The sequence below is a fragment of the Chiloscyllium punctatum genome, chromosome 29 (genome assembly GCF_047496795.1).
Source record: "Chiloscyllium punctatum isolate Juve2018m chromosome 29, sChiPun1.3, whole genome shotgun sequence".
NCBI lineage: Eukaryota > Metazoa > Chordata > Chondrichthyes > Orectolobiformes > Hemiscylliidae > Chiloscyllium > Chiloscyllium punctatum.
Window position 1 is genome coordinate 58,382,635 of NC_092767.1, and position 20,439 is coordinate 58,403,073.

At 43.3% G+C, this 20,439-nt stretch overlaps 1 protein-coding gene across 4 annotated transcripts in view; it reads left to right on the forward strand.

Moving 5' to 3' along the window:
- LOC140454433 (uncharacterized) overlaps positions 1 to 18,157 on the forward strand; it is a 35,334-nt gene extending 17,177 nt beyond the window's left edge. Inside the window, exons 2-6 of one of the 4 annotated variants that reach the window (XR_011952686.1) lie at positions 3,755 to 4,013; positions 7,531 to 7,564; positions 11,371 to 11,482; positions 11,575 to 11,839; positions 13,782 to 13,859. Coding sequence is in view for 3 of the 4 variants with exons in the window: in XM_072549156.1 (XP_072405257.1) it covers positions 3,755 to 4,013; positions 7,531 to 7,564; positions 11,371 to 11,482; positions 13,782 to 14,089 (713 nt within the window). In the remaining variant the exon portion in view is untranslated. Of the gene's footprint in view, positions 1 to 3,754; positions 4,014 to 7,530; positions 7,565 to 11,370; positions 11,483 to 11,574; positions 11,840 to 13,781 lie in introns of all 4 variants that reach the window. The other 3 variants (XM_072549156.1, XM_072549158.1, XM_072549159.1) reach the window with 3 other exon arrangements.
- The last annotated feature ends 2,282 nt before the right edge of the window (positions 18,158 to 20,439 follow it).

Here is a 20,439-nt window from a genome sequence, read left to right on the forward strand (position 1 = left end):
AATGGATTCATAGACAAGCCCTAGCTTTTAATGAAGGAAAGAAACAGCTATCAACTCTGAGATGTGAGCACACTATGATCCCAAGAAAGATCTGATATTGACATGTCATGCCTCTCTCTATGGCATTGGGATGGTGTTAGCTCAAAGGTGGTCCAATGGAAAGGATCCCCCCATTAGCTTATGCATGCAGGCCTTTGGTTAATGCAGAGTGTAAATAGGTCCAGGTAGAAAAAGAAGGATTGGTGCCATATTTGAAGTCAGAAGCTCTTCCAGTACATTTATGGCTGAAAATTTATGCTGATGACAGACTGCAAACCCCTACTTGGCCAAGTGGACAAAGCAGTACTGCCCACAGCTTTGAGCTGCATTCAGCGGTGGGCTCTAACATTAAGTGCTTAAAATTACAAGAACACCATCTGGGAGGTTGAGTAATGAATGCAGATGCATTGCGACACCTCCCATTAGCATATACACCACTGATGATGCCCCCAAAGGAAGACTCTGTAATGATATTACATTTTTGAGACAATGTCCCAGTCATAGCTAACAATATCAGACTTGGACAGGGAAAGATCCATCCTTTCCAAACTGTAATAATTGGAATTAATGGGGGAAACCAAAAGACCATTGCAACTTGAATTAAAACCCTTTTGGATCTGTAGAGAATGGCTTATTGTTATGGAGAGTAAGAGTTATTGCCCTGAGCAAAGGCTGCCTTCAGATAGTGGCTGACCTCCAAAGGGCTAACCAGGATCTTCAAAATGAAGATGTTGGCCAGAAGGTAGGTCTGGTGGCCAAGCTTGCATGGAGACTTAACTGCTTTGGTGGGGCAGTATCCAAAGTGCCAATAAAGACAAAAATTACCGTCAGCAGCTCCCACATCCATGGCAATGGCCAGATCAATGTTGGATTCAGTTGCAAGTCAACTATGCAAGTCCTTTCATGGGTTCAATATTCTTAGTCATTGTAGACATCCATTTAATGTGGTTGGACGTGCATAGGGCTCGTTAGGGAAACACTGGGACAATGATAGAAAAACTGAGCAAATCTTTTGCAACATGCAGAGTCCCAGAATTGTTGGTCACATACAACAGTCATCGTTTATCAGCAAGGAAATTGGTTATTTCTGAAAGTTGAATGGGATCCGACATATACATACAGATCCAAACCTCCCATTGCCAAATGATGTGATAGAAAGAGTGGTCCAAACTTTGAAGGCTGGATTGAAGAAGCAACTACAACCTCACAAGTTGTCATGGTTCTTGCTTCATTATATGACCACAACACCAGGTTAAGTCTGATCCTCTGGGACCTGGCTGGGAGAATGAAACTCAGGAACTCCAATGTCGAAACCATGCCAAGCGAGAGAGACAGTTTGATATGAGGGATCGATGCTCAGTGTAAGAATCACAGAAATGTCCTCACATGGGTCAGAGACATGGCCAACGCAAGATCAGGACCAATGATTTGTAAATTTTAAGGAGGTTCGACCGTCTTGCACAAGAACATGGACCAGATAAAAGCAGCAAATTCACCAACAGTTTGGGAGCATACCGTGCCCTGCCCCTTGGGACCTTCAGAAATACTGCCGGAACCCATAGATTTACCCTCTCTGTCAAACATTGTCAAGATCTGAGTCAGAGATGGACATGACAGAATAAGCTGCCTTGATGCCTTTGCCACGAGAAGCTGAAAGTCAAAGTCGACTGAAGGTCTCCTGGCACAAGAAGCAAGCTCCCCTACATTACATGCAGCTGTGTCAGATCCCGAGTGGGAGGAACCCGGTCTGGTGCGAAAACACCCCCGGAGGCTCTCAAAGAGAAAAGGTTGACCTGTGTCTGTGAACTCAGAGGGGGAGGGATGCAGTGATTGTAACGAGGTCAGCCAGCTAGACATTATAACATACGAGTTCCCTGACTGGGACTTTTAATCTAGTCCAGTCAGGGAGCCCTGGCTGACATAAAAAAGATGAAGGGTGAAAGTGAGGACCGCAGATGCTGGAGATCAGAGTCAAGATTAGAGTAGTTCTGGAAAAGCACAGCAAGTCAGGCAGCATCCGAGGAGCAGGAAAATCAACCTTTCAGGCAGGAGCCCTTCATCAGAAATGTGCTTTTCCATCCCCACTCTAATAAAAAAGATGAATCAGAGTCAAAAAGTGGGGTGCTGGAAAAACTCAGCTGGTCAGGTAGTATCCGAGGAGCAGGAGAGTCGATGTTTTGAGCATAAGCTGTGCATTTCCTGCACCACACTCTTCGACTCTGATCTCCAGGATCTGCAGTCCCCACTCTGTCCCATAAAAAGGATGAATGTCAGGGATACTGACACTTTGATGCCTGACTCTGTATGAGACCGTACTACAATCAAGGACTGTCATGTGTAAATAAATGGTGATTTGATGATGGGATACCAGCCTTTATGGAGTTATCTCACATAAGACAGAGGAACAGATGTAGGCCATTCAGCCCATCAAGTCTTCTCTACTACTCAGTGAGCTCATGGCTGATCTGATAATTATCACCTCTACTTACCTGTTTTTGTCCCCATAACCCTTGATTAAAAATCTATTTTATCCTTGAATGTACTTAATGACCCATCCTCTACAGACCTCTGTGGTTACAAACTCCACAAATTCACTACCCTCTGAGAGAGGATATTCCTCCTCATCTCTATCTTAACAAGTTGACCTCTTCTTCTCAGATAATGCTGGCCCTGGCCCTAGACTCTCCTGTGACAGGAAACAACATTACCATGTCAACTCCCCTAAGAATGTTGCATGTTTCATAAGGTCACCTCTCATTCTTCTAAAGAACAATAAGTGCATGTCCAACCTACTCAACCTCTCCTCATAAATCAGTCTCCCCATGCCTGGTGTCAACCAAGTGAGCCATCTCTGGACTGCCTCCAATGCCAGTATATCTTTCCTTTGACAACAAGTCCAAACTGTTCACAGTATCCCAGCTGTGGACTGACTCACGCCTTGTATAATTTTAGGAAAACTTCCCTTCTTTCACACTTTATACCCTTTAAAATAAACATTCCATTTGTCTTTCCAATTACCTGCTGAATTTGTATGCTAGCTTTTTGTGTTTATGCACAAGGATTCCTAAATTCCTCTGTGCCATAGCTTTCTTTCCCCACCCTTCTTGGAAGGTAAAACCACATTTTGGGACAGCACGGTGGCTCAGTGGTTAGCACTGCTGCCTCACAGTGCCAGGGACCCAGGTTTGATTCCAGCCTCAGGCGACTGTATGGAGTTTGCACATTCTCCCCGTGTCTGCATGGGTTTCCTCCCACAGTCCAAAGATGTGCAGGTTAGGTGAATTGGTCATCCTAAATTGCCCATAGGTGCATAAGTTAGGGGGAAGGGTCTGGGTGGGTTACTCTTTGGAGGGTCGGTGTGGACTAGTTGGGCCAAAGGGCCTGTTCCCACACTGTAGGTAATCTAATACACTGTGACTCTAGTACCTCATTGACTGTATAACGTGCTCTTAGATGTCCTGAAGTCATGCAAAAAGTGCTACAGAAATGCAAACATTTCCATTTGATGCGGGTCTCAATCTCAAATAATCTACAGCTATTGTTCTCCCAGATAAATATACGGTGCTGTTGGTACTGCCAGATATTCCAGTTCAAACAAAACTGACTGTCTTTGCTGCTGGACTAAGAGAACTCCACTTCCTGCAGCAGACGTTGCACACCTGCAGTTCTGTGCAACTGTGGCTGACGGTGTTTTGTTCGTTGTTTCACGCTGCAGGTGGGTTTGTCTTCAAGCAATGGAAGGAGAAATTCTTCTTTTTATCGACGAAGGGATCCTTGGCAATCTGTCGTGACCAGGATGCACTGCCTGAGGCTGAAATCTCACTCCAGAGTAGCTGTAAGGCCATCGTCAAGGGCAGCCAGATCAGTGACCTTCCCCGGCTTCCCCTAGGAGCACACGCAGACTGCTGCTTGGCTCTGATACTGACAGAAGGCAAGCTTCTTCTGTTGCTGGCAACAGATGCTGAGGATTGCAGGTAGCCATTTTAAAATTAGTTCCTTCAAGTCAATTCCTATAAGGATTGCAGGTAGCCATTTTAAAATTAGTTCCACCAAATCAATTCCAATAAGTCAAATCACAGCATTTTAAACTAGGGTAAAGGGTGGAACGCTGTCCCAGACATTAAATTTACAAACTTAAAACAACAAAATTATATGAACTGGCTGTTTTAAAAATTAAGAACCCACTGCAGCTGCTATGGTTCCCAATGGCCAGAGAAAGCTTCAAGCTTGCCAGTGGGTACTGTCTCAGGCCACCCAGGCATTTATGGGACCACAGGGGAGAGGCAGACAGTTAGGCCTGATGGCCGCCTCAGACCATTTGCTGCCTTTGATATGATGATGCACACTTTGGCTAAAACCAGGAGCAGACTTATGAGGAGTTCCACTGCTCTGCTCCACCAGATCCCACCATCCCAACCCCTACACTGAGTGGCCTCCTCTATATTTGGGAGAAAGTGGCCTCCTCTATATTGGGGAGACAGGCCGCCTACTTGCGGAACGTTTCAGAGAACACCTCTGGGACACCCGGACCAACCAACCCAACCACCCCGTGGCTCAACACTTCAACTCCCCCTCCCACTCCACCAAGGACATGCAGGTCCTTGGACTCCTCCATCGCCAGACCATAGCAACATGACAGTTGGAGGAAGAGCGCCTCATCTTCCGCCTAGGAACCCTCCAACCACAAGGGATGAACTCAGATTTCTCTAGTTTCCTCATTTCCCCTCCCCCCACCTTGTCTCAGTCAAATCCCTTGAACTTAGCACCGCCTTCCTAACCTGCGATCTTCTTCCTGACCTCTCCGCCCCCACCCCACTCCAGCCTATCACCCTCACCTTGACCTCCTTCCACCTATCGCATTTCCAATGCCCCTCCCCCAAGTCCCTCCTCCCTACCTTTTATCTTAGCCTGCTGGACACACTTTCCTCATTCCTGAAGAAGGGCTTATGCCCGAAACGTCGATTCTCCTGTTCCTTGGATGCTGCCTGACCTGCTGCGCTTTTCCAGCAACACATTTTCAGCTCTGATCTCCAGCATCTGCAGTCCTCGCTTTCTCCTACACTGAGTGACCAAAGATTCACAGGTACCGAAAATTTGAAGAGCAGCAACTTCAAAAAGTGAAAAGGGTTTGAAAGTGACTGCATCCAGTGTACACATGGAACACAGACTCCTCAAGATACTGGCCCAGAATATCTTGGGCTGTGGGTATCTGTAGATAAACTACTCCTGAGGTTGATGTCTCCTTATCTCTATGCAAGGCTCTTCAACACCTTATGTACTCTTATTTATGCCTGGACATAATTGGTCATTCAATAAAGTGGGGTGTGGAAAACATCTCTCTAGATTTCGATCTTCGGTCTTCTAGATATCAGAGCTCTTGTGACAACCATCGTAATTTACATGAATCTCCTTATACTGCAATGTTGTTACCACAGGCAACACTTTCAAAAGTGGTCACAGGTCTCAAGCTACTGGTCATGACCTTCCAGTTCAGAGGAGACAGAGCTATCGAGTGAAATAAGGGTGACACAAAATGCAATCTATTTACACAGTTTAAGCTGGAAATTATTATCTTGATTTTTGTGAGGTCTTACTGTGGGCTTATTAGCTGCAGTGTTTGCTACTTCACAACAGTGACTATAACTCTAAAGTGTGGAGGTGCCGGTGTTAGATTGGGGTGGACAAAGTCAGAAGTCACATGACACTAGATTATAGTCCAACAGGTTTATTTGAAATCATGACCTTTCAGAGCGCTGCTCCTTTGTCAGGTGTCATGTGACTTCTGCTCTTATTATTCCAAAGTAATTCTTTGCTTGTGAAGTTCCCTGTGATGTTGCAGAAGGATTTACATGATTATAGGTTTGACCTATCTTCCTTGAGCTCATCGAAAATTAGTCCGGGCCAGATAGCAATGTCAAATGAAACTGTTGTGGCAAATTGTCAAGGTCAAATCACGTGTTGATCATGTAAATCAATCCACTGTGCTGAGGGTCCAGGTCCCATGGGTCCTAATGATTACGCTGCCGCAGGAATCCAGGAGCTCCAGTGAAATTTGGGAATCAGTTGCACCACAACTGATGAAAAGAAGAGATGAAACGTTCAGCCTTACTGAATAAAGCATTAATCGCCAGGTTGGTGCAACAATCAATAGCAGATTACCTGGCTGCTGAGTTCCCTGGTCTGGACAAGCCGTGAAGCGTTCTATAAACCAAAAGATTGGCTGGATGTGAGGCTGTAATTTTCAAGATCATCTTCTCGAAGGACGATTTAGTGATTGACTCCTTATCAGATGATAGTCCCTTTTCAAATCCTGCTTCCTTGTTCATCTTCCCAGCATGGTGGCTCAGTGGTTAGCACTGCTGCCTCACAGCACCAGGCTCCCAGGTTCGATTCCAGCCTTGGGTGACTGTCTGTGTGGAGTTTGCACATTCTCTCCATGTCTGCTTGGGTTTCCTCCCACAGTCCAAAGATGTGCAGGTCAGGTGAATTGGCCATGCTAAATTGCCCATAGTGTTAGCTACTTTAATCAGAGGGAAATGGGTCTGGGTGGGTTACTCTTCGGAGGGTCAGTGTGGACTTTTTGGGCCGAAGGGCCTGTTTCCATGCTGTAAGGAATCTAATCTAATCAAATCAAAAAACTGGGAGGAACTGCTAGGCAGCAAGAATTAACATTCCTGATGAAGGGCTTTTGCCCGAAACATTGATTTTCCTGCTGCTCAGATGCTTCCAGCACCACTCTAATCTTGACAGCGATGATAAACAGTCAAAACCTGTGACACCAGAAAAGCACAGCAGATCAGGCAGCATCCGAGCAGCAGGAGAGTCAACATTTTAGGCATTAGCCCTTTGATTCTCAATATGCTAGACATTACCTGAGCTCTGACAGGTATTTCACAAAGTTATCAAAATGTGTGGACAGAGCATCCGCTTAATAAATATTAATACTGACTGGTGGATAAAGTGAAGTGGCTGAACATTACAGATTGCCAACTGATTTTAACTCTTTGGCAACAGCATGGCACATTGTATGAAACGGGATTTCAGGATCAATGTGTGAAGACAGACTGCTAAATTTAGAACTACATTATATGCTTCAAGTTCTCTTCAGGGTAGATGGTCTTCATCTCTGCATATATCTCTTGCAAGCATTTCCATAATACTTCATCTCCCATCTCTTGTTACCAATAAGTTTTATGTGCAATTAATTGCAGATGCGATCGTCATTTATTTCTTCTAGATGGTCCTTTCTGAAATCCTTCTCTTGTATCAATACACACTGCAGAACTGGTGTTACCAGTGACTCGACCTCTCCCACTTCCTAACTTGACTCATAAAGAAGCTGCCATGATTGTTCCTGAGCTTTTACTGGAGCATCTTTGTAAATTAATGCCTTATCACAGAAATTTTAATTTTCATGTAATCTTGGAATTCACAAACCCCCTCATGCTTAGGCATTAAATAATAACACTTGTATTTGTTCCCCTGATGCAGCCATTGGTTGAAGGTACTAAGGAAGATGAAAGAGGTAAGACTTGTCATTCATCTATTGTCTAGTCTGCCTGGATTAGAAGGTATGAGCTATAAGAAGAAGCTAGAAAAACTAGGATTGTTTTCTCTAGGGCAGTGGAGGCTGAGGGAAGACTTGATAGAAGTTTATAAAATTAAGCGACGCAAAGATAGGGCTGATGATCAGAATCTTTTTCCCAGCATTGAAATGTCTAAAACTAAAAATCACACAACACCAGGTTCTGGTCCAACAGGTTTAATTGGAAGCACTAGCCTTCGGAGCGGCACTTCTTCATTAAACCTGTTGGACTATAACCTGGTGTTGTGTGATTTTGAACTTTGTACACCCCAGTCCAACACCGGCATCTCCAAATCATGTCTAAAACTAGGAGCATACATTTAAGGTGAGAGGGGGAAATTTCAAAGGAGATGTGAGGGGCAGGTCTTGTACACAGAGAGTGGTAGGAGTCTAGAACGCACTGCCAGGGTGCTGGTGGAGCAAATACGATAAGGACATTTCAGGGACTTTTTAGATAAGCACATGAAAATGCAAGGAATGGAGGAATATGGATCAACGGCAGGCAGAAGGGAATAGTTTCATTTGGTGTTATGTTCAGCACAGCATTTTGGACCTAAGGGCCTGTTCCTGTGCTGTGCAGTTCTATGTTCTATGAATAGTGTTATGGACTAGGCCAGACCACTCAAAACATTCTTAAGCAGGCAGTCCTAAACCTAACTTTGCAATTTGTTTTGGTAAGTGAAAATTACCTGGAGGAGCTAGGTTGACTACTAGTTTTTAAAACAGACAAAAGATCTATTCACAAAATTATACAATGAAAACAAAGAACAGAATAAACTCAACTTATCCAGCTATAAATAGTTTCGCTGTTCCAAATACACACAACAGTCCCAATAAGCAACCTCCTTTCAGAAACCAGTATAAATGGAACAGGTTGAAGTTGAAGGACAGAAAAAAAAGGAAGTTTCCACATAGCTCCCTGTTAAACTTCCCAGTTCAAGACTGAACTAAAACTGCTCAGCTCAACTAGTTAGAGAGCTGACCACTCCCCTCTCTTTATACAGGGCACCTCTAAAGCGTGACCACTTTGGCCTGAAGTCTCATCTATTTACATATAAACAAAAGGCCTCTCAAAATCCTTTTCATCTCTGTACCAAACCAGACTGATCGGTGCCCAGCCCAGTTTATTACCACTCTGTAAAAAATCAAGGACAGAGTCTCCTTGAGCCAAGGAACAGCTTTTAGAAAAAAAGGGACTAGCTTTGTGACAATAGATAAACCACATAATGACAGGAAGAATTAGAGAATGCAAATCTGAGATCAAATCAGCAGATAAGACTAGAGGTTGCAAAAATAATACAGGGACAAATCCTAAGGCACAGATGAACTGGTAGTACAAATTCAGATAACTAAGTATGATCTTGGGGCCATAATTGAGATATGGCTGCAGGATGCTCTCGATTGGGACCTAAGTATTGAAGACTGTGACGAAGACAGACAGAAAGCTAGGAAAAAATGGAGGAGGGTCTTTACCAATTATAGATTGTTTGAGCACAAAAAAGAGTAGTATCCTAAATTCAGGAAACAGGGTATAGAAGCAGTCCCAGTCGAGGTGGAAACGGTTAAGCCAAGAGGTCACTTTTGGGAGTTGTGTACTGGTACTCTAAAGGAAGCTATATGATAGGACAGGGTATCAAGGAAGAAATAATGGGAGCTTTTAAAAAGCTATTATCTTGGTGTAGTTTAGTGTACATATAGACTGGACAATCAGATGGGGAAAAAGTAATCCAGATGAAAAACATTTTGGCCAATATCTTAGACCTAGATGCAATGGTGCCAACCAAAGAGCAGGCTCCACGAGACCTGGTTTTGACCAACAAGAAAGAATACCTGGATAGCAGCAACCATATTGTATTTAAATGTACCTACAGTTGAAGGGAGAGAAGTGTGGGACCATGACTGCTATTTTGAATCTTTTTAAAATTCATTTGTGGGACTTGGGTGTCACTGACTGGCCAGTATTGGTAGCCCATCCCTGTTTGGCCTTGAGAAGGTGGTGGTGAATTGAGTGGCTTGCTAGACCATTTCAGAGAGCAGTTGAGAGTCAACCACATTGCTGTGGCTCTGGAGTCACATTTAGGCCAGACCAGGTAAGGATAGCAGATTTCCTTCCCAAAAGAAATTAGTGAACTAGATGGATTTTTCCTGCAATGGTTTCATAGTCATCAGTCAACTATGACATTGTTTATTGAATTCAAATTCCACCATCTGTTGTAGCAGGATTCAAACCCAAGTCTCCAGAACATTATTCAGGATTAATAATTGACGATAATACCACTAGGCCATCACCTTCCCTGGAGTAACAATGAGGGGATGAAAGCAAAACTTGTAAAAGTGAACTAGCAATTTAGTTTGGGGGATAGGTCAACAGAGATGCAATGACAAGTTTTTAAGGGGATATTCCAGAAATCATAGAATAGATAACATTCAAATAAATAAGGAAGATTCTAAAGGACTGACTGCCGGCTATGGTTAACTAAAAGAGTCAATGATAGCACCAACTCAAAGAAGAAACATATAATTGTCCAGAGCTAAGTTGCAAGTAAGAAGATTTGGACTGAATATTTAAAAAAAGCAAGGTATTATTTAAAGATTAACAAGGTGGGAAAAAATAGAATATGAGAGAAAGTCAGCCAAAAATGTAAAAACAGATGGGTAGGTTTCTTCAAATGTTTAAAAATAGATAAAAGTTAACAAAGTAAGTGTTGCCCTTTATAAAATGAATCATGAAGAATAAAGAGATGCCAGTTGGATTGAACAATTTGCACAGTGTTCTCTAGACATGCCAGAAACAGCTGTGCATCAGGAATGAAAGGGAAAAAAGGAACTCCAGAAAGTCAAAGGTCTAATGTTTTGTTTTAAGAAACTTCGCAACTCATTCTGTCTTTTTCAAATATCAGAGCATGGATGCAGTTCACATTGTCATTCCTCATTGTTTGCAAATATGGTTTAATAGAGACTTGTGTTTTCCTTTGATCTGCCTGTCCATGTCCTCCTGTAAACTGTAAGTTATCCTTGTTGTACACTGCACTTTCAAATTTTATATTATCCACAAACAACGATGTCCTGTGGATATTTAAGTCCAGGTCATTACAATATATCAAAATGATAGACGTTTCCCTCCAATCTGAAAAACAACTGGTCACTTCTCTTTAATATTTTTAATTCCTTTGGAAAGTTTGTATCCATGCTGTTGATGCTCCTTTTAAATTTAATTTAATGGTTTTTAATTTTGTTTATGCATTATGATACACTACTTTACCAAATGCCTGGTCCATTTACCGAGCTTCAGAAATGCTGTCCTCATCAAATCTCTCCTTCACTTCATCAAAGAACTCCTTCAAATTGGTCATTTATTTATTAGCTCATACTTTCTCATGCATCAATTAATTTTATACTAATTTATTGTTTTCAAGAGTTTCCTCACCTTTGACAATAAGATGACTGACCTGTAATATAGGCCTCTTGCTCTTTCCATTTTTAGTAATACTTGTAGTCCTCTAGTCATCTGACCCATACCTGACGAGGATTGGGAGACTGGTAAAAGTCTTGATGATTTACACCCTATTTCCTTCAGTAACCTAACTGACCATCCCGACCAGATGACTCATCAACCTTGCTGGAATACCCTCTTCATCCACTTTCCGTCTCTTCACTATGCCTTTCCTTGTTTTATTTGCCAGTGTTATTTCTCTGACGCATTTAAACTGAGCATTGATTTATTTTGTCTCTCTTTTTGTTCAAAGTCCTTTTCCCCCAACGTGTCCTTGTGCAGGATCCACTTTGATAAAAGGCTCAGCATATCTGACCGAGAGAAAGAACATGTTGCAATGGAGATGGCATGTCATTGTCGGGAAGGTAGGAACTTTGCTGCTTCTCCGTGAAATTTCTTTCAGTTGCACACCCTCTCCTTTGCTGTCTTGACCTAGATGATTATTCTTATGCATAAGTTCAAGCAGGAGGATGCCACCAAAGCATTGGACCATCAGCTAGGACTCAACCGAGTCACTGAATCATCACAGCCTGAAGCAAGAAAGAAAGGCCTCAACCATGTGTCCATCAAAAACAACCACCTAACTGTTCTAGCCCTATTCCAAGGAAAACAACCCCAATATGTCCGATCTCTCTTCATAACTAAAGCTCTTCAGCCAAGGAAGCTAGTTAATTTCATACAGTTCCAGTATGACTTCTCTGCTCTTAAACTCTATGCCTCAGGTAATAACTGCAAGTATGTTACTTGCCTTCCTAACCACCTTATCCACCTGTCCTGATACATTAAGGGACCGGTATATATGTACTCCAATGCCCCTGTAATCGTCGGTGCTTTCTGGGGCCCATCTGCTCATCATTTCTTCCTTTGCTTTGTTTTACCTACCCAAGTTCCTCACCTCATACCTATCCTGGTTGAACTCTGTAATTCCATAGCAGTTAGCCTGAGTTGTGGGATCTGTCACTTCAAAAAAAAATATTCTAATGATCAATCAGTTCCTAATGAGTAATTAACTCCATGGGTTACTTGATTTAAAACAGTAAAACTCATTGCAAGTTATGAAGGAGACCTCACAGCAAACCTAACTGATTCCTGTTTATGTAGTTTATATAAGGGCAGTAGACTAACTGACAGTCGTGAATTGTATGACTATATAGGCAGAGCACACGGAGTCCTGAAAAGTGAACTCTCTTAAAGGCAAGGTACACACACAACAGTATATAACCATTGCAGTGCAGAACTGAGGGAATGCCACCAAGTCAGAACTGTATCTTTCACCTGTAGTACTAACCAATGTTATATAACAGCTCTCATGGTTTTATTTTAGCAAAGAACAGGGGGGTTCTCCATAGTGTGCTGGACAATTTTTCTGCTTAAGCAATATTAATAAAACAGATTGTTCAGTTTCTATCAGCCTCCTGCATGTGGTTGAAAATCACACAACACCAGGTTATAGTCCAACAATTTTATTTGGAAGCTCTAGCTTTCACAGCACTGCTCCTTCATCAGGTGTTTGTGTAAAGGAATGGCATTCCAAAAGCTAGTACTTCCAAATAAACCCGTTGGATCTGGTGTTGTGTGATTTGTAACTTTGTCCATCCCAATCCAACACCCCAGTCCAACACCGGCATCTCCAAATCCTGCATGTCGGATTTTGTAGTGCACAAATTGGCTGCCAGGTTTCCTCACAGTGAATTTATCTTTTAACTGATTTCATCTTCTCGGTTTTCCCATGATGAAAAAACAATATTTCTGGGTGCTTGCCCCAACCCCGAATGGTTTCCAACAGCAGTTGCTGTGCCTCAGCTTCTGAATTGGGAAATAATCTGGTCAAATCAAAGCAAACATTTAAATATAAAGTCTAAACAAAACCTCAATGTTGCTCTGAGGCAGCATGACACTGCCTTTCATGAACCTAAAAGCCATGTTTGTCCTAAATTTAAATACTGAAAGTATTGTTGAATCTCAGTCGGGCTTTGGGGGAGTCCAGAACTAGAGGGCATAGTTTGAGAGGGGAAATATATAAAAGGGACCTAAGGGGCAACTTTTTCACTGAGGGTGGTACGTGTATGGAATGAGCTGCCGGAGGAAGTGGAGGCTGGTACAATTTTACCATTTAAAAGGCATTTGGATGGGTATATGAATAGGCAGTGTTTGGAGGGATATGGGCCAGGTGCTGGCAGGTGAGACTAGATCGGGTTGGGATATCTGGTCGGCATGGATGGGTTGGACCAAAGGACCTGTTTCCATGCTGTACATCACTATGACTCTATGACTTGGCAGCACTGCAGAAAGACAAAAAAAAGTGAACATTTTGAGTTTGATATGACTCTCCTTCTATATCCTCTAAGGCAGATCCCAATGTGCTACTCAGGAAAGAGATGGAGAGGCGAGATCCTGCATACTTTTCATGCCCTTATCAACATGAAATTAGTCTGCTGTGTGTAGGATTGTGCAAATTGGTTCCCATTTTCCGACAGCATCACAATAATTCATTGGCTGTAGAGTGATCGGCCTGTTCAATCCAATTGCAAGTCTTCCTTTCCTGAGGCACAGAGGCTTTTATGTTGTCCTGGGCATGCTGCCTGTTGTCACTTTGATATTCAGGGCAACTTGGTCAAGGGTCTAATTTCTTCTTCTGAGGCTTTGTTGCATTTTCCTCCACAGCTACACCAAACAGGAGTAAAGGACAGCAGCTGAGAGGGTGCCTGCGACACGGTTGCCAGTCCAGAAAGCTTGTCCGAGCTGCCTGCCTGTTAGTGGGTGGCGCAGCCACAGGCCCCAACCTTGGTTACATGATGACCTCCTCCTCTACACCAGCCTCTGAAAGAGTTCCCCTGGATTTCAAGGAACTTGGCATTCACTCATCTGACTGCTGCCAGGATACTGAGCCAGGTTCGGGCTATAACTCTTTTGAATGCGAAACCATGGATCAGGACTTTGACACGTTTGACTTTGGTGGGTTTGCTTTCTAGATGGTTACAAGCTATTTCAACCCTATTCTGTCCTCTTACCTGAGCTCCAGCTGGGAAAAGCATTAGCTATCCAGGCCTGCAACTGGATAATATTGGCAACCCTCAAAGATTGCCTCAAAGTCTCCAGACATTAAATACAAACCTGCAGCAACCCTGGTTGGGGGGGTGGGGAGGAGATATCAAAAAGAGTCAGCATCAACAAAATAGTTTTCATTTTTTTCCTTTCAGTGTTTTTATTCATTGGTTTAGCAACCTTGGAGATTGGGGATTAAGGATTGTTTGTTTTGATCATGTGATCAAAGCTCCAGGAAAATGTTCCATTGGAGTCGGATCCCTCTTGCGGCAGCGTCTATTATTCCATTCTGTTGGTCATTATACCCACGCATCTTTTGGATAATATCAAAAGGCCAGTGAGGGACTGCAGCATTAAGACAGAGAAACTAATTGGAAGCTTCCTCAACAACACAACGAACATAATATAGAAGCGAACAAAGGAGCCAGTGCTGTTTCTCACTTTGCCATGTGTACAAAATAATTGATGTACTAACCTACAGAACAACCGTTGCAGTATTTCAAATTAATCCTTCCTTAACCACATGTCGGGAATTCTGAGGGTTGATAAGCTGCTTAAACTGCAATATAAATGCAAGCATGTAGTTTGGAACTGCAAAATTAGGGAGAATATTTTGAAATTGAATAGAATGTTGTTCCCCTTATATATCAATAAGAATAAATATGTGATGCTTCTTTAATTTGATGAACTTTCTCAAGCTGCTTTGCATGAGCATAATTGAACAACAGACCAAAGAAGGTGATCATAGAATAGAGGAAGAAACATTTGAACAAGGAGTTAGGTAAATTAACTCAGAGAGGCTGGTATCCCGTCATTCAGTCATCCTTTATTTATGTGTGCATAGTACTTGACATTGATCTGTCTTCCTCAGAACAAGCTTCCAGAGTCGAGCCAGGGCTCCCTGATTGGACCAGGTTAACAGCCCCAATCAGGGAACTCATATTCTATGAGGTCCAACTGTCTGACGTCATTATAATCACTACAGTAGGTTTTCAGATTAGATTACTTACAGTGTGGAAACAGGCCCTTCAGCCCAACAAGTCCACACCGACCCTCCGAAGAGTAACCCACCCAGTTCTATTTCCCTCTGACTAACGCACCTAAAACTATGGGCAATTTAGCATGTCTAATTCACCTGACCTGCACATCTTTGGACTGTGGGAGGAAACCGGATCACCTGGAGGAAACTCACGCAAACATGAGGAGAATGTGCAAACTCCACACAGACAGTCGCCCGAGGCTGGAATCAAACCTGGGACCCTGGTGCGGTGAGGCAGCAGGGCTAACCACTGAGCCACCATGCCACCCCTATTGCTGAAGCGTTTTAAAGAAGAATTCCAAGTTTTAAGCAGCAATGTAAAGGAAGAGAGAGAGAGGTTGAGAAGCAGAGAGGTTTGGGACAGGGAAGTCAACACTTAACACCTAGCCGTGGAAAAGGCCTAGCTTTCGATACTGCTCTGAAGGAATTGAGAAATGATGGGACAATGTTGTGGGCCAGCATGCACAAACCTGTTGATGTAAATTCAGCTTACATCAGTGCCACTCATTTTCAGACCCTAGTACAGCCTTGGTCCAAACACAGACTGTATTCGAGAGGTGAAGAGAAAATAACTGCTCTTGATATGGCAGCACTTGACCAAGTGATCATCAAGGAGCCCAAGAAAAACTAAACTGCTTGGGAGTCAGGGGAAAACTGTTGAGCATCTTACCTAGCATAAAGAAAGAGGTTGTGATTGTTGGCAATTAATCATCTCAGTGACGGACCATCCCTGCAGGAAATCCTCAGGACATAATGTCTAGCTGCCTCCTCAATAACCTTCCCTCCATTAAAAGGTCAGAAGTAGGGACGTTCTCATGGGTGCACGATATTTAATAGCATTCACAACTCCTCAGATAGTGGACAGATTCATGTTCACATACAGCAAGACCAGGACAATATTCCAGCTTGATCTAATTAATCACAAATAGCACTTGCGTTATACATGACCACTTGAACACGTATGGATCTGGAAATTTCCCCTTGACTCTCAATAGCATTGTCTTCATTGAATTGCCCCACTATCAATATCACCTGGTTACCATTGACCAGAAGCTGATCTGGACCAGCCTCATAAATACTGTGGCTACAACAGCAGGTCAGAGGATGGGAATACTGCAGTGTGTAGCTTTTTAAAAAATTGATTCATGCGATGTGGGCATTGCTGTTTGGGTCTTAATTTATTGCCCATCTGAGTTGTCCTAGCAAAGGTGGTGGTGAGCAGCATACTTGAAATGCTGCAGTCAATTTGGTGTAAGTAGATCCACAATGCTGCTAGCGATGGTGTTCCAGGATATTAACCAAGCAATACTGAAGGAATGTTGATGTTTTTCCGAGTCAGACTGGTGAGTAGCTTGGAGGCAAACTTGCAGACAGTCATATCCACGTATTAATGCTACCCTTGACCTACTAGGCAGTAGTGATCATGAATTTAGAATGTGCTGTTGAAGAAGCCTTAGTGGATTTCTGCATTGCATCTTGTAGATGTTACAGACTGCTACCACTAAGTACAGATAATGGAGGGAGTGTGTATTTGTGGATGTGGTACCAACAAAGTGAGCTTCCTTGTCCTGGCTAATGACAAACTTCTTGGTTATTATTAGAGCTCCACTCTCCAGGTACAAAGGGAGTATTATTCACATTCCAGACTTGTACCTTGAAGGTTTGAACAGGCTTTGGGGAGTAAAGAGGTGAGTTATTTGCTGGACAATTATTGGGTTCTGACCTGCTGTTCCACCATATTATTTAAATGGCTGGTTCAGGTCAGTTTCAAGTCAATGAAAGCACCCAAGATGTTGATAATTGGGAATTCAATGATGAGAATTCCACTGAATGTCAAAGGTGATTGAATCATCATTGTTTGGCACTTTGAGTGGTGCAAGCCTTACTTGCCACTTGTCAGCCCAAGCTAGAGGTTTTGCCACATATGGACCCGGACTGCTTCAGTATCTGAGGAGTCACTAATGCACTGAACATTGTGCAATAATCAGCGAGCATGCTCACTTCTGACCTTCCAAGAACCAAACGTTTATCCACTATCTACAAGGCAACAAGTCAGTTGTGTGAGACTCCAAACTTGCCTGGGTGGGTGCAACTCCAGTAAACTCAAGGCACTTAATGCCATGTATAACAGAGCAGCCTCCAACCCATCCACCAACTTAAACATTCACACCCTCCATTACTGTTGCAAAGTGGCAGAAGTGTATATTGTCTCCAAGCAACTCACCAAGGCTTCTTCAACAGTACCATCCAAACCTTCAACCTCAATCATCAAGAAGGGCAAGAGGAACACATACATGGAATGCCACCAGCTGCAAGTTCCCCTGCCCAATCGTGACTGCAAAATAAAAAGCCTTCTTTCTAATAGCATTATAAGGAACTTTCTCGTTGGACTGTATCACCAAATCTTCTCAAGGGCAATTAGGGATGGGTAATACAGTTGCAAGGTCACTTCCAAGCCACTTACGACCCTGGCTTGGAAATATGCCACCATTCCATCAGTGTTGTTGAGTCAAAATCCTGGAACTTCCCTCCCTAACAGCATTATGGGTCTACCCACAGCACATGGACTGCAGCAGTTCAAGAAGGCAGCTCACTCCCACCTTCTCAAGGGCAACTAACCAAGGGCAACAAATGCTGGTCCAGTTAGTGACACCCACATCCCGTGAGTGAATCAAACATAAATAAATAAGTGAACAAATGCTGTCCTTGTCAGTAACACATCAGAAGGTTGATGTTTTTGGAAAAAGAGTTGATAATTGACTATTTATGTAATTCTGGCCTACATTGCTTTGTTATATTTTCCGTGTGAAAGCAGCCAGACTGACCAAGCCAGATTGTGTCACTATCAATTACCAGATGGGATCAGAGATTGTTCGAAGAGATTGTATCTTTATTTGTATATAAATCATGACTTTTTTTTTCTTGTTTCTAGAATTTTCTTTCTGTCACTATTAAAATTGCTCCTTGCGAATTGTGGTGAATAATGTGGTGGCCTTTGTCTCCTCTATGAGAGTGGCTTAAATTCAGAGAGGTTCTTTATGGGAGTAATCAGAGTAATTCAGATTTAAGTCAGGCCTACCTGCACAATGCTCACATGACCCAGACAGAGCCACTGAATGTGGACAGAGGTATCCACAAAATGTTTAACATAGCTTCACTCACTTATCACGCACACCCACCCCAACCTCACCATCTTTCTAATTCAGCAGTGGCTGGGAGGATTACTGCTCCACTCTGTCAATAGATCATCCCACCAAGACACAAGGGTTGCTATGTACACATTAGGAGAAACCTACATCAAAAAACAGGATTTTAATGTGGTGGTGTGGAGTGGGGTGGGGACTGGTGGTGTGGGTTAGGTGTGTCTGGGAGTGCGAGGACATCAGAGGATGTTTATGAATGAAAATTGAATGTGGCCTCAGAGGATACCAGGTGCTGTGGTAAGATATGTAAACCTTACACACACACTCCATGCCCTATTCAGGTCAACTCTTGTCAACACATGTCTTTATCCAAGCCCAGTAACTCCCATACCCCCACGTCTCTCATTGACTCTGATCGTCCCAATGGCAATTTAATGCCAACTTATGATAACTCCTGCTGATCCATCCATCAATTTTTTCCCTTACGTCCTCCATACCAACTCACCCAGCATGCTCCAAAGGTAGACCTCAGGATTTATTATGTTATAAAAGTACTCCTATGAAAGCCCGTTTGAAATTTTTACTTTCATTCAGTACTGAATTCTTTATTGAGCAAAAGACTTGTATTCATACTCCTGCATCAGAGACAAGTGATCCTTCAGTAAACTCTTTGCACCATCAATCAAACAGTGAACTTAGATTCAACTGCTGGAATCATGATAGGTTGTGGATGGTAGCTCAGCGTTAATAATGATAGCCTTTAGGATAATGTGAACAAACAACTATTGTTTCCCTCTCACTGATGCACAGCAGCAAGGCTGGGCTTGAAACTCTATGGAGCGGGAGCACTAGTCATTTCTAGATTAAGGGCAGACTACTGTGGATGATAGAAATCTGAAATGAGCACAGAGAATGCTTGAGAAACTGAGCAGGTCTGACAGCATCTGTGGCGAGAGAAACAGAATTAATATTTTGAGTCTTGTGTGACTCGTTTGCAGAACTTTATTCCACTAGCTACAAAACTATATAGATGCTACTGGAAGCATGTAATTTAGAGGAATGATCTATTTACGCTGGATGGTCACCTGATACTCCAGAATATTTCTGCAGAGCTTTATACCTGAGCTTTATACAGCAGAGTTCCGTCGGTGGAATTCCAACTGCAAACTTTCTCCGATCATGTGACACTGATTACTTACTTTCCAGACACAAATGTGATGTACCTTCTCTTGAGCTCAGGAGTTGGTGGGCCATTTAGGTTTCCTGCAGCAGTTCATTCACTCCACAATCACTTTCCAACTCCCAGTCACTCTCTATGGCTTTGATCTGCACTATTTCAGCTCCTGGCTACTCTGGAACATTACTCCAGCTCCTGGCTGACCTGGAACCCTACTCCAACTCCTGGCTACAGCTCTCTTCTCCTTTTATCTCCATGAGGTTTCTCTGGCTCAAAGGTGCTGACAGTCAATCTCTCTCTAGGTACGCAGCAGCTGCATGCCTATCCATAGAATCCCGACAGTGTGGAAGCAGGCCATTTGGCTCCATCAAGTCCATATGGACCCTCTGAAGAGTATCCCATCCAGACTCACGCCCCCTTCCCTACCCATGTAACCCTGCACTTCCCATGGCTAATCTATCAAGCCTGCATATCTTTGGACTGTGGGAGGAAGAGTATCACACAGACATGGGGAGTGCATGCTATTTCCACATGAATAATCGCTTGAGGCAAGAGTCGAATCCTAGTCCCTGAGGCAGCAGTGCTAACCACTGAACCACCGTGTGCCCAGTGCTGGGACCAGTATTCCAATGCCCCTTCCTGGATCTCTCATCACCATCAAAGGCTTTGCCCCTTGTGTCCAATGTCTCATGGGACCTGGCTCTGACCCTCTGCTTCCCAAACACTGTACACAGCTGGAAGGGTCCCAGGAGAACAGATTCACGCCCTCCACCTCCTCCAAGACTTCCGTTTCCCTGGCCCCCAATGCCTCATCTTCACCATGGATAGCCAATCCCTCTACACCTCCATCCTCCATGACCAGGGCCTCCAAGCCCTCTGTTTTTTCCTCTCCAGACGTCCCCAACAGTACCCTTCCAC